This window comes from Chelonia mydas, chromosome 1 (assembly GCF_015237465.2).
Source record: "Chelonia mydas isolate rCheMyd1 chromosome 1, rCheMyd1.pri.v2, whole genome shotgun sequence".
In the NCBI taxonomy this organism is placed as follows: Eukaryota; Metazoa; Chordata; order Testudines; family Cheloniidae; genus Chelonia; species Chelonia mydas.
The window spans coordinates 136065873-136080999 of record NC_057849.1 but is presented as its reverse complement, the minus strand read 5'-3'; the positions used below and the strand labels follow the sequence as shown (position 1 = coordinate 136080999).

The 15127-nt window shown below is 40.6% G+C and overlaps 1 protein-coding gene across 6 annotated transcripts in view; it reads right to left on the bottom strand.

Moving 5' to 3' along the window:
* Positions 1-15127, bottom strand: part of NHS (NHS actin remodeling regulator) — a 333270-nt gene that overhangs the window by 21235 nt on the left and 296908 nt on the right. For all 6 annotated transcript variants that reach the window (XM_037901092.2, XM_043537903.1, XM_037901098.2 and 3 more), the window contains exons 2-3: positions 14546-14698; positions 8188-8321 (exon numbers count right to left, since the gene is read on the bottom strand). In XM_037901092.2, coding sequence (XP_037757020.1) covers positions 8188-8321; positions 14546-14698 — 287 coding nt within the window. The remainder of the gene's footprint in view (positions 1-8187; positions 8322-14545; positions 14699-15127) is intronic.

Below are 15127 nucleotides of genomic sequence, written 5' to 3'. Positions count from 1 at the left end.
GGAGTGACAGATTCTTAAATGTGGAAATCCTTGTGCTGTTGAACAAAGGGCCACCTGGGGCCTGTCAGCACAGTGGTGCCCAAGGGAGAGGAGAGAGCATGGGGATTCCTTCTCTCCCACTTTGTGCCTCTGCTCCAAGGCTGAAAATGAGTGCAAGGACTGCTCCATGTTTGCACCCCAAACAGCATCTGCCTCGTCAAAAGGAACAAGCAATGGCAAGGTTGGGGCTCTGGCCACAAATTCGACAGAGAAGATGGCCTCAGTTAGAGCGGAGCATATGTTGTATTCTATAAAAGAGTGTGTGGTGTCTGCACTAGCCCACGGTTCCCAGAATTACTGTGTCAGTCCTAGGGAGCTGCTACTGGTACAGTCTTCCTGCTCCCTAGCTCCTCTCAAAGGCCACAATATTCCCCAATGGGCCATTTATGTTCTGCTGAACTCTCTACCAGTATCTACAATAGTTTTTATTTTCTAAGGAGTGGAGAGGGATCCCTTTCAAAATACAGCCCCCCTCAAGAAGTTTGAAATGGTAATGATGATTTTCCAAGTACCACAGTAACAAAAATTGGTTTATTCTAATGGTAGGGTTTTGCTACCCAACTACTGTTATAATACAAGCATTCTCAGCAGGCTATGTGAAATTGATGCCTAGAAAATGCAATCCTGCATGGGACAGTGGGAAAGAGGCTAAAAAAACATGACTGATAGGGAGAGTTGTTTTTTTTAAATAATCATTCATAATGCTTTGTTGCTCAATGCAGACTGCATAATGCCTGAATTACTTTCCAAGAATGACTTTTTTTTTTAAATCCTTAAATGGATTAAAAAAAATTAAGAAACTCTGCTCCAATGCTAAAAGCAGCCATAAAATGCCAACAAAGCATAACAGTGTATTCATATTAATGGCCTAAAATATTATCAGCACTGATAAAGGCACTCAATGCCCACAGAAATGTTACGGGATTTCTGAAAGACTTAATAGGTAAGAGGCCATAATCTACATTAGAAGTGCTTGTGCAGGCAGAATCCTATTGGCAAAAATGTTAGGATTGTCTAATAATGAGAAAATAGAAAAGATTTTCATGGAAATACAACTCTAAAGAAAGACTTTGGTATGACTACACCACAATACTGGGTATTTAAAAAATAATAGAGATGAAAGAAGGAATAAAATGGCTGAAGAAAAACTTGTTAAAAGACAGTATTACTTAAACATCAGCTTTTCCATTCTCAAGCCTTGGCTTCAAGGAAAAAAAGATGTGTTCTTAATGCAAATAGCTAACTCTAGTTAAATCTGAGTGAAGATAAGGCAGTCTGTAGTTTGCACACAAGTCAGCAGGTTGTATTAAAGGTATGGGAAAGACTAGTCTTAAATCCACTTGCCAACTCATGGGAAAACTACAGACTGCCTTGTCTTCACTAGGCTTTTACCTCAAGTTAGCACTCCAGTTAAGAACACATCTTTTTTCTTAGTCAAGGCACTGCCTGGATGACCAGTTCAAATCCAGGCAAGCTTGCTAGTGATTGAAAATATTTGCCATCCGATGACTGGTCAGTGATCTCATTTCAGTTCCCAATAGACTCCATCACACAAACCAAACCACAAGTGGTGGCAGTTTCAGCATAGCGGCCAAGAACTGAGCTTGCATGAGGCTACACTATTCATTCAATTCTAGGTGGTTCATCCAGATTAAGAGTGAGGCACTTTGGTGGGGCAATCTGAGGAAGCTTTGCACTGTTGCTGTCGATGTTTTATCTGTGCTGTGGCTAAATACAGATTTTCAGACAAGGCTGTCAAGCTGGCATCTTTTACATCATTAACTTCCCTCTCCTTTCCACAGACTGAATCAGATCAGACACTGTCTTTTTCAAATGCTACTTCCTATGACAAATTACAGGCCCAATCCTGAGCACTTTGCATGATGGACCCTAATGATAACATTTTAAGGTGTGACCACTGATTTAGGGAGCTGTCATTTTGGGCTTCCCAACTTAAGACCCCTTACGCCTGATATTCAGATGTGCTGGGCACCTAAAAATCCATTTGAAGTCAATCGGAGAACAAAATGTTATTATTTAAATAGGTCATACCTGGAGGGTTGGTTTGTGTTTAAAAAAATCTCTCACAAACTCAAAAGACCAGCTCTAACTGGTTTGGGAAATATGTAATTAGTCATGAAATCATATTAAACACCCAGGGCCATTCTGGTCTGTCAGGTAATTTTGCATGTAGGCAGTTTTTCATAGTGTATTTTATTTGTGTTGTTGACAAACAGCGATGGCAACAGTCGATCTGTTAAATACAAATTCAGTATTTTTAAAGGCATTTTTCTGCACTAGACGAGAAAGATTCTTCTGAAGCCATTCCAGTCTAGTGTGTAATTAATTACTTAGGGACTTCCGCTGCAAACACTGACACATTTGAATACCGTTACTTTTATGAGAGATCCCATCATCTTCAATGCAACTCTTTTCATGGGTGTAATTGTTAATGTGCCAAGTCTTTGAAACATCATGGCTATCCATGTAAAAATCTTAATTGCACATATACATCTCCTATTTTCAGCATCTCTTTGACGTTAACCACTTCTGTGCGGTATAACATACCAGGTGATGCAAACCTTAAAACTAATCAATGCAAGTGACTATGAAGGCCACCTGCAGTTGTGCACTTGCCAGCTTGGCAATTCATAGACCAACTCAATTTCCTGCTCCAGTAATGGGATGAGAAGGAGGAAATGCAGCTGGTCTATAGGGAGTGGCAAATCACTACTTGATTCCTTTTTCTCCTCCCAAGAGTTTTGGGCTCCAATGTTGTTTATGGTTTGCAAATAGGAAGGCAAGGCTTGTGAAAAAAGCAATGTCCACGTTGCATTATGCACCTCGCACGCCTCATTTGAAGTGACAGTATTCCAGGAAATGTTGGCATTTCAAAGTAAGTGACTGCACAGAGGATATGGAACCCATAGCAAAAAGGTTATAGGAGAAATATAAAACCACGAGCAAACACCTCATTTGTGTTCCTCTATTCAAAGCTGTTTAGCGAGTGCAGAAAAGTTTTCAAGAGCAGAAAGTTTTTATTCCCTGTATGTTTGTTTAATTTAGAAATGGCTAAACTGATTTTTTTTCCTCAAAATTAGTTCAAAAATTCACTTAAATTGCATATGCTAAATGTTAGCCTGCAGGAAATCTTGATGGCTGATTCCCAAACCCCTGCAAAGAGAGGAAGTGCTGACAAAGCTTTAACAGTAATGTGACCAATGCCACAATTTATAATTCCAAAAACATTATTGTTGACCCCTAAGAGCAAGAACTAACAAAAAGGCAAACAAGGGGATTAAGCATTGTTTATAGCCCTGATTTCTGTACCACTGGACAGGTCAAAAAGAGAGGCCATGCTGGAAACTTCCTTTTTGGATGACCTTATGAATAAAATTTAAAAAGCTGAAATGCACCCCAGTGCAGAGGGTCAGCATGAGGCTAGCCTACTTTACCCAAAATGAATATATAACTCTTCAATAATAAGACTCCATAACTTTTAAATATGAAAACAAAAATCTATATATTAGGAAATAAGCTGTAGGAGAAATGTGAACTAGTGGTTTGAAACCAGTGCTGAAACCAGGATCTCTTGAGTACTAATTCTGTCTCTAACACTGACTTTTTCAAGTGGCACTGGGTGAATCACTTAACCTCCTTGTCTCAACTTCCCCATTTGTAAACTGGAGAGACTACTACTTCTCTACTTCAAAGGCAAGTGACAAGGATAAATTAAACCACTTCTGTAGAGTGCTTTGGAATTGTAAAGCACTGTGTAAGTGCTAAATAATGTTATTCTCCCCCATAACAGAATTTTAAGAGACCAGAACAAATCATTTGTTTGTCTTATGTAGCAAAAGCAAAACTACTGATTTAATTGATAGAATAATTAACATTGTTGGGAAAAGGAAAAGAGGTGCTAGTAAAAGATCAGTGTATTTCCAATGATTTGAACAAAGGATTGCGTATTATATTTAGACATTAATATTCTGTAACATCGCAGTCTCTTTTTCATGTAGTCAGGCAATATTGGTTGAGAAAATAAAAAAAATAGTTCTTACTATGCTATTTTTTCCCATTTTATTGCTATAAGACACAATCTTGCTCACCTGCCTACTCTCAGAATTTATATCTCCATATGTTTTACTTTCCACAAATTTTTGTTTTATCTGCTTGTGGGTGTTTATTTTAGTTTGGAACATTACAAGTGTGATCTGTTAAAATGTTGACAATCCTTTAATGATTAATGTAATGCTTCAGTGTTTTGACAAGGTAAATATAAAAATAAGATTTGTTTTCTGACAGAAGTCATACCACACACGGTGTGCTAACAGACGAAGGCACGTAATAATAATAATAATCCTATAGCATTGGTCTGTATGTACTACACTTACTGCTTTACATATTCAATCTTCAGATTCAATAGTACAGATGGGTTTTTTGTGAAGAATGGTAGATGCCATTTGTGTATAGGAAGTGCACAGGTGATTGATTAAAATCCTTCAGCCCATTAGTATTTCCTTGAGGTTTCACATGGCTTCAACACAAAACTGTGAAACTTGGTGTGTTTGACTTGAGTTTCCCTTTGAGTCATTTAAAACTGGTATATACAAAGCGTTGGAGAACATGCCACAGGGAATATTTCTGAAATGGCAGGGAGATGGAATAAATAACCTGATGGGTCATTTCCATTCCTTACTTGTTCCAGGTGAGGTCTTGTCTAAAGACGGGGCAAGCAAGTTCAGAAAACAGAAGTCTCTTGAATCTTTGCCCAGACTGTATTTACAGTCAAGCTTAAACTGAACTTTGTGTATATATCAGCATGCATTTCAAAATGTGAAAGTGTTCCCCCCATTTCTGAAAAGTACTTCTGTCCTGAAGTTGAACAGCCAGAGATCTGTGAGAAAACTTGTTCTTATGAGATTTCCAGACCAATTCTGCAGAATCACAAGCTTCTGAACTCAAACTCTGAACTTTTGGAGCTTCATGCTTCACTAGACTGAGTGGGGCACCAGAAAAAAAGAAGAGAAGATTGAAGAATGTGAAACAAAAGTCTAAATTGCAGTCACAATGACACAGAATCTCAGTTTTCAATGGCTGTAGTAGGTTTCAGAGTAACAGCTGTGTTAGTCTGTCTTTGCAAAAAGAAAAGGAGTACTTGTGGCACCTTAGAGACTAACCAATTTATTTTAGCATAAGCTTTCGTGAGCTACAGCTCACTTCATCCGATGAAGTGAGCTGTAGCTCTCAAAAGCTTATGCTCAAATAAATTGGTTAGTCTCTAAGGTGCCACAAGTACTCCTTTTCTTTTTGCAGTAGGAGGTGTTACATGCAGGGTTGTCATGGGAACATGTCTGAGGAATAATCCCCTTGTTCTGTCAAGTCTGTGTCTTTCCCAAATTGTTTTTGTTTTCTTCGTAGGCAAGTGGGGCAGAATGAGTGGTACTTAGACTTCTGCTTTGTGGAAAGGTAAGACAATAAGCTGAATTTTGGACACATGCCCTGGACACCTAAAAAGTCTGATGATCCTACATTATGTTGTGTTTTCTAGTTAGGCACCTACGTAAATAGGCTGTTTTGCAGTAGTAGTGAACTGCTGCAGCTCCCATGGAATCCATGGAAGCTGTAGGTAGTCATCACCTCTGAAAATCAGGCCACTTGCTGCATGTTAATGTACCCAAGTTTGAAAAGTTTGGCCTGCAACTTCTGGAACTTCCTCATTCCCAATTGCTTGAATTTTCAGCCTTGAAGATGCATTGAAAGTGGCTTTTTGTCAGCATGAGCTAGTTTTTCTTTCACTAGCACGTTCCTTGAAGGCAAAGGAAGGGAAATACAGAATATGCTGCTGTTCCATGGATGACAATTCTGGTGGCTTTCAGCCATCATAGTTTGTTACTTAATTAGTGGTCAGGCAATGCAACCAGTAATTGGCATAATATGCCTAAAATTATCCATCAGCTCCCAGAAGCATTTAGAAATTCAGAGAAGTCAACAAGCCTATTGCAGCAGATGTAACACACTGAAAAGGGAAATCTCACTTCTGACAGTATTTTCAACTTTCTTTAATAATGATGCCATTAAATCGGGGGGAGGGAGGACTGACAAATTCAACTGGTCCTCCACTGTTTGAGTAGCTCTCACAAATCTTCAGTCAGTGTTTGCCAAGCAGTATCTGTGTTCATGTGCACTCTATACCACCTTGCCACATCCTCTCCTTTTACAACTCCCCCATGAATGCAGTGTGCTCTAATCAGTGCAATGAGAGCTTTGCATTAGTTGTAAAAACAAGACATTGCTAGCTAACTAACAGTAGGATCAAGTGCTCCAGTAACTTTTGCTTGCTCCTGCTTCGGGGAACATTGAGCCTGGGCAGTTTTCAAAAAAACCCAAGCAAGATGCACACAAGGCTTGACTCTTTTTTTATGGGGAAAAAGGTGTCAGACGTCTGCAGTTAACATGGCTTAATTTCTGCCAGTACAGAGCTCACTCAGATTGTTGCTCATTATTAATTATTATTTTGTATTACATGTAAGAAAGTAGAGTCTACATCTACTAGTCACTTTCCAAACACAGCTATGATTCAGTCCTTTCACCACAGAGCATACATTTTCAAAGGCAAGTTTTTTTCCTCATCTGACATTAGTTAAGGAACCTTTACGTCCAATATACTTCCAAATCATTACATTGAACCAATTCAGATCCATAACTTGGCATCATCGTGGTCACCTTTCTTCCTTGCCTCTCATTGACCCTTTTGTCTGCTCTGCTCTGCCTATGACACCACCTTTCACCTATTTCTCCTGCAAATGTCTTCCCCACTCTTTCTTCTACGCTGCCCCTAATCCCAGAATGCCCTTTCTTAGCTGATTCACAAGGCCCCCATCCTTGCTCAAGTGCCTCCTTAAGACTCACCTCTGCCATGGGGCCTCCTTGAAAACAGCCATCTAAAACATCCATTTAGTCAAAAAATAAAATAAACAGAACTAATCCATACCTTATAATGCAATTTGTGTTTTCCAAAAAGAAACAAAACACTTCATTGGAACTGGCTGCAGATTTGAACACTGCACTCGGAGCTCACCACTAGTTGGAAGTGTGCATTACCCTCAGATCCCTTTCCAATTACTACACTTTTGTACTACATTTGTATATATTTTATTGCTAAATTAAGTATGTGACTATACAATACCTTGCTACCCACTTATTCAGGCACAGACATAGGTCTAGGTGCCCAGTTGCATACTGTGTACATACTCAAATGGTGAAATTCATCCCTGTGCTGATGCCAACATAAGGTGTATGCATTATTTAAGTCCCAATAAGCCTGATTTTGGGTGCCTAAGTGGGATTTGGGACTTGCACTGGTCCTTAGCACAGGGGAGAAGTTCACTCACAGTGAAGTTCTCAAAATATTGGTGAGACTAATTCCTTTTACAATGGTAGATCTGTGAAATCAGTAATTTAATTTCAAATTTGTGCCAAGGGCTAGTCAGTACACAGGCATTGGGCCAGATCTTCAGGTAGTGTAAATCAATGCAACTTCACTGATTGCACTACCATTTTTACTTGTTGGCTCTTGAGCTAATCACAGTACTCACAGAAGTCAATGGTACAATAAAGTATCTGAATGTACAGTACTGTACAATGGCAGAGGAGAGTCCATTAACAATAAAAGCAAGTTGTGACTAGAGATGGATGAATACTCTGTAGGCATGTGTGTAACTGCAGGTACCTTGGGTAGTAAAGCGGTACCACTACCTCCCATCATTATTTAAATTCTAGAATTCCTGGTTCTCGGCAATAGTACTTCCAGGACTCAAATTACAACACTAAGTTCCCTCTTGGAAGTATTACACCTTGCTCAGGCATTAGTTAAGAATGACACCTGAAGGTATTGTGGCACCTGTATGGGGGATAAAATCTCAAGTGCCCATCTGTCTCCTAATGGAATCTTCAAAATGTAACCCATAATATCTTTACTGGAAACCAGCCTGTGTTTTGTTACTGATCAGGCAGAGACCAATGTCAACTGGATTGTAACTATAGAAATCCATAGGGTAATTATTAAGCATGATGATGAATGAACAGCATCGTTATTAGGTCCAATAATAATATATGTTATAACTTTAGTATGCATGAAAAGCTTACTGTTAGCAAGTGACGGTCCTTTATCTCTTTCCTCTTCTGACTGTAGATTGCAGGGAAGGGGGGAAATGGGGGAACCACCACAGAGATGGGCCCTGGGACTTTCTGCTCTCTGTTATCACCCCGGTTTCGTTGTTCTGTTTTGAAAATGGAGAAACTAGAAGTCAGTTTTTCTGATTGAGGCATTAAACAAAAATCTCTTTATTGAGATTTAAACAGATACAAATAATGAAGTTTAATCTTCTAGCAAACATTCAGGCTGGTCTTCTTCCTCATTATTATTATGATTATTATTATTTCTACAGTAGCACCCAAACCATGAATGGTACTTTCCAAAAACAGAGGAAAATACAGTGTTTGCCCCAAGAAGCTTGCATTCTAATGGTACAGTAAGTGAGAGCTACATTAGTGGATGAAACAGAAGAGTTGGTAGACAAAGAGTCAGACAGTAAGGACACAGGGTAACTTCGTTTTTTATGCTATACATGTAATTGTTACTAAATGTGTATAAAGTTCCCCACATACCCCATTAAAATCCCCTTCCAAGGCAAAGTACCCAGACCTTTTTGACTGATGAGGTTTTACAAAACTAAAACCCAGAACTGGCTCGGATCATATCTTTAAACAAAATAGATCATAGACTCTTTGGAACATTAGCAACTCAAATCCCAACTAAAAGATCTGTCCTGGATCTGGTTCTATTCAATATCTTCATAAATGGTTTAGATAATGGCAAGGGGGTACATATATAAAGTTTGCAGAAGATACCAAGCTGGGAGGGGTTGCAAGCACTTTGGAGGACATGATCAGAATTCAAAATGATCTTGACAAACTGGAGAAATGGTCTGAAGTAAAAAGGATGACATTCAATAAGGACAAATGCAAAATTCCTTCCACTTAGGAAGGAATAATCAATTGCACAAATACATAATGGGAAACGACTGCCTAGGAAGGAGTACTGCAGAAAAGGATGTGGGGGCTATAGTGGATCATAAACTAAATATGAGCCAACAAAGTGATACTGTTTCACAAAAAGCAAACATCATTCTGGGATGTATTAGCAGGGGTGTTGTAAGCAAGACATGAGAAGTAATTCTTCCACTCTATTCAGCACTGATAAGGCCTCAACTGGAGTATTGTGTCCAGTTCTGGGCACGACAGTTTGGAAAAGATGTGGACAAATTTAGAGAAAGTCCAGTGGAGAACACCAAAAATGATTAAAGGTCTAGAAAATATGATCTACAAAGACAGATTGAAAAAAATGGATTTGTTTAGTCTGAAGAAGAGAGGACTGAGTGGGGACATGATAACAGTCTTCAAGTATGTAGAAGGTTGTTATAAAGAAGATAAATAGTTCTCCTTAACCACTAAGCATGGGACAAGACGTAATGGGCTTAAATTGCAGCAAGGGAGATTTTGGTCAGACATTAGGAAAAACTTCCAAACTATAAGAGTAGTGAAGCACTGGAATGAATTACCTAGGGAGGTTGTGGAATCTCTCACATGAGAGATTTTTAAGAACAGGTTAGATAATCACCTGTCAGGAATAGTTTAGATTTAAGTATCAGAGGGGTAGCTGTGTTAGTCTGGATCTGTAAAAGCAGCAAAGAGTCCTGTGGCACCTTATAGACTAACAGACATATTGGAGCATAAGCTTTCATGGGTGAGTACCCACTTTGTCAGATGCATGTCTAGATTTAAGTTCTGCCTCAGTGCAGGGGACTTGACCAGTTGACCTATCGAGGTCTCTTCCAGTCCTACATTTCTACGATTCAAAGATAGAAACCCTCCTAGGTCATTCCCACACATCCAGCCCCCATAATGCAGATCACAGAAGGAGACTGCTCCCCTAGAAACATAATTAAAATCCAGATAATGGTTGCTGAAGATGATCTCCCCAGTGGTAAAGAGAGAAAGTGCCCGTAAACATGCAGATGTATTTCCACCTCTTACATAAAGCTAAGAAGAAACAGAGCAAAACTGAGAGCCGGAGACTCAAAGATCAAGAATTGTAAATAACTGGAAAAAACACATGATTTATTGTCATCACCCAAAAATCTGAAAATTTCCTACCTGTAATTTGTTTTTGTCTTAAATACAAACAAAATCAAAAGAGAAAAAGATCAGTAGGCAAGTCCATGGAGGATAAAGTGCAGCTATCATCCCCTTTGAAGACTGAATGCAATTCTGAAAGGCTTCCATAAGCTAAGTATTACATGCACTGTAAGGATAAGGTGGAGTCATCATTGACCCTGCCATGGTGCAAATGTCCAAGACAAAAGAGTATCCACTGGGGCCACAGGCCAGTGGAAGGTTCACTCTCCTAAAAGACACTACGTCAGAGGCTAATGAGCCGAGGTCTCCCAGAACGGGATTTAAATTACATCCCAAATGGTAGTGAGGCCAACACTGAGATGCTTTGGACCCAAGACCTAACTTCCAATGGGAGCTGGGAGCTTCTTTTGCCTAGAAACATTAAGTAGTATAATAGAGTATTGAGTCTATCAATAGGTGCAGTGAGGAGAAATAAGAAAGAACATTCCAGGCGAGGATTTTGTTCCCTGGTTCCACAGCTGCATCGGGTTCTGACTGCTTGATTGGCACCAGGGAGATGGATGCTGGGCAAAGACTTGTCCCAGAACTGAGGTGTCTGTCTTCAAGGCGCCAGCTATACTAGTCTCTCTCAGTTCCAAGAAAATTTCAAGCTCTGCAGAGTCTTTCATTGCCTCGAAAGCTCTAGTGTTGAAGTCTCTCCAGCATCAATCCATGCCCAAACTCAAGCTTCTTCAAAATCTTCTGGGAGTCCATGTGAGACAGGGGAATGGTTCTGTCTTTTCTCTCCCTCTGTTCTTGATGCCAAGATAGAAGTAGTTCCATTACTGTTAGCATGCAGAACCAATGGAAGCGCAAGCTGGATTCTTTTTCACCGAATGCTTTCTCAACAACATTGTCAGCTAAGTGCCAACAGCATAGTCTTTGTTACTGGCATTTGATGAGTGAGGCAAGGAGAACGTAACTTGTTTTTCTGATCTAACATTGGGTTTGAAGCACTGGCAGTTAAAAATATCTTTTTACTTGTAAATAATGCGAATTTGATATAGGAAGTATGATGCCACTTTTAGGTGAGCTTTTCAGAGTATAATGGCATTTTACAATATAAAAATACAGAGAAAATAAAATATGACAACGTATGACAAACTCTCTGCTAACGCTGCAGAGTTAATATTAAATACGGAGGATAGTACATTGTCAAAGCACAATTGTTATTTAACACCATTACCCATTTCTCTCCACTGCCGTTATGCTTTGGTTAACAGAAATTCTCCTGTCCACAAGATGGCAGAAGCAGATTATCCTGATGCTAGGACACTTGCTATGCTGATTGGCTAAGGAACCCACCCCCGCACAGTTTCATTCTAATTTTAGTGCTACAATGATTGTAATTCCTTTTTATGGCTCTTTGCAGTGCTATTAAGACATACTGCCCCCACAGTTAGTTGCTGAGTTTAAAACCTGCAGAGAGGTCAAAATGTGGTAATTAATTGTAACATTTTATCCAGTTAAGATGAGGTTAACAAATTTGATCAATCAATTATTATCATTAACAACAACAACAAATGACTAAGAGAATTATTGATATTGATGCAAATCTACTTCACCTAAGGAAGGCTGCTGCTGAACACTTTAAAGGTGACCTGCACAAAAAAGGTGATTGTTTCTTCTGCTTGTTTTTTATATTAGATATTACATCAGAACAGCCATACTAGGTCAGATCAATGGTCCATCTAGCCCAGTATCCTTTCCTCCTACAGTGGCCGTGCCAGATGCTTCAGAGGGAAGGAACAAAACATGGCAATTTATTGAGTGTTCCATCCCCTGTCATCCAGTCCCAGCTTCTGGCAGTCAGAAGTTTAGGGACGCTCAGAGCATAGGGTTGTGTCCTGGACGATCTTGGCTAATAGCCATTTATGGACCTATTCTCCATGAACTTATAGAATCATAGAATATCAGGGTTGGAAGGGACCTCAGGAGGTCATCTAGTCCAACCCCCTGCTCAAAGCAGGATCAATCCCCAATTAAAGCATCCCAGCCAGGGCTTTGTCAAGCCTGACCTTAAAAACTTCTAAGGAAGGAGATTCTACCACCTCCCTAGGTAACGCATTGCAGTGTTTCACCACCCTCGTAGTGAAAAAGTTTTTCCTAATATCCAACCTAAACCTCCCCCACTGCAACCTGAGACCATTACTCCTTGTCCTGTCCTCTTCTACCACTGAGAATAGTCTAGAATCATCCTCTTTGGAACCACCTCTCAGGCAGTTGAAAGCAGCTATCAAATCCCCCCTCATTCTTCTCTTCTGCAGACTAAACAATCCCAGTTCCCTCAGCCTCTCCTCATAAGTCATGTGTTCCAGAACCCTAATCATTTTTGTTGCCCTTCGCTGGACTCTCTCCAATTTATCCACATCCTTCTTGTAGTGCGGGGCCCAAAACTGGACACAGTACTCCAGATGAGGCCTCACCAATGTCGAATAGAGGGGAACGATCACGTCCCTCAATCTGCTGGCTATGCCCCTACTTATACATCCGAAAATGCCATTGGCCTTCTTGGCAACAAGGGCACACTGTTGACTCATATCCAGCTTCTCGTCCACTGTCACCCCTAGGTCCTTTTCTGCAGAACTGCTGCCTAGCCATTCGGTCCCTAGTCTGTAGCAGTGCATTGGATTCTTCCATCCTAAGTGCAGGACCCTGCACTTATCCTTGTTGAACCTCATCAGATTTCTTTTGGCCCAATCCTCCAATTTGTCTAGGTCCCTCTGTATCCTATCCCTGCCCTCCAGCGTATCTACCACTCCTCCTAGTTTAGTATCATCCGCAAATTTGCTGAGAGTGCAATCCACACCATCCTCCAGATCATTTATGAAGATATTGAACAAAACCGGCCCCAGGACCGACCCTTGGGGCACTCCACTTGATACCGGCTGCCAACTAGACATGGAGCCATTGATCACTACCCGTTGAGCCCGACAATCTAGCCAACTTTCTACCCACCTTATAGTGCATTCATCCAGCCCATACTTCTTTAACTTGCTGACAAGACTACTGTGGGAGACCGTGTCAAAAGCTTTGCTAAAGTCAAGAAACAATTCATCCACTGCTTTCCCTTCATCCACAGAACCAGTAATCTCATCATAGAAGGCGATTAGATTAGTCAGGCATGACCTTCCCTTGGTGAATCCATGCTGACTGTTCCTGATCACTTTCCTCTCGTGTAAGTGCTTCAGGATTGATTCCTTGAGGACCTGCTCCATGATTTTTCCGGGCACTGAGGTGAGACTGACTGGCCTGTAGTTCCCAGGATCCTCCTTCTTCCCTTTTTTAAAGATGGGCACTACATTAGCCTTTTTCCAGTCATCCGGGACTTCCCCCGTTCGCCACGAGTTTTCAAAGATAATGGCCAATGGCTCCGCACTCACACCCGCCAATTCCTTTAGCACTCTCAGATGCAACGCGTCCGGCCCCATGGACTTGTGCATGTCCAGCTTTTCTAAATAGTCCCTAACCACCTCTTTCTCCACAGAGGGCTGGCCACCTACTCCCCATGCTGTGATGCCCAGCGCAGCAGTCTGGGAGCTGACCTTGTTTGTGAAGACAGAGGCAAAAAAAGCATTGAGTACATTAGCTTTTTCCACATCCTCTGTCACTAGGTTGCCTCCCTCATTCAATAAGGGGCCCACACTTTCCTTGGCTTTCTTCTTGTTGCCAACATACCTGAAGAAACCCTTCTTGTTACTCTTAACATCTCTTAACTTATCTAATTCTTTTTTGAACTCACTGATTTTGGCCTTCACAACATCATCTGGGAATGAGTTCCACAGGTTGACTGTGCGTTGTGTGAAGATGTACTTCTTCATGTTTGTTTTTAAACCTGCTGCCTATTAATTTCACTGGATGACCTCTGGTTCTTGTGTTACATGAAGGGGTAAACATTTCCCTATTCACTTTCTCCACACCATTCATGATTCTTTGGACCTCTCTCACATTCCCCCTTAGTTGTCTCTTTTCTAAGCAGTCTTTTTAAATCTCTCCTTGCCTGAAAGCTGTTCCATACCCCAAATCATTTTGTTGCCATTCTCTGTATCTTTTCCAATTCTAAAATGTTTTTTTTAGATGGGGTAATCAGAACTGCACTCAGTATTTAAAATGTGCGTGTACCCTGGATTTTTTAAAAATGTTTTGGATCTTTTCTATATAATAAAGAAGCAAAACAAGGGACAAACCCTGCTTAGCGCGGCTTCCTGTTTTTTCATCTTTATTCACTAGTGTGGGTAAAGTGAGGGAGGACTGTGGAAGTGGTTACCTCTACGCAAGGCTCGCAGGTTCTGTTTGGCGTGGCGGTGCAGCTCCTCCACACAGGGTGGTCTGGTTGAGGGGTGGAAAATATTTCTTTGCTGATGCCAAGGTGCTCGGTAGTACACACTCAGTTTACTCTCTGCATCCAGGTTAGAGACAGCTATAGAATCAAAAACAAGAGAATAGGACATTTACCCACTGTTACATGCAGCTTATCTGAAATAGTAAGCTAGGCATCATACTTGGAAGGTAAGTTACTGCTAAAAAGGGGGGTGCTGAAGGAATCACGCCATGTCTCCTCCTATCTGGTGATAGGGACCACTATTCTTCTACATAACACCACCACTTAGCATGTATATACACCTTTCCTCTGTAGATCACACAGGGCTTTATAGAAAAAACTAAGTAAAATTATCTAAGTAACATTATATCTCTGTGTTATAGATGCTAGATGTGTGTGGATATATGTTAGATATCAAGAGGCAAGTATCATTATTAAGGCTGCGAGTCTGTCACGGAGGTCATGGAAGTCACGAACTTTGGGTCTTTCCGTGACCTCTGTGACTTCTGCAATGGCCAGCCGCACCAG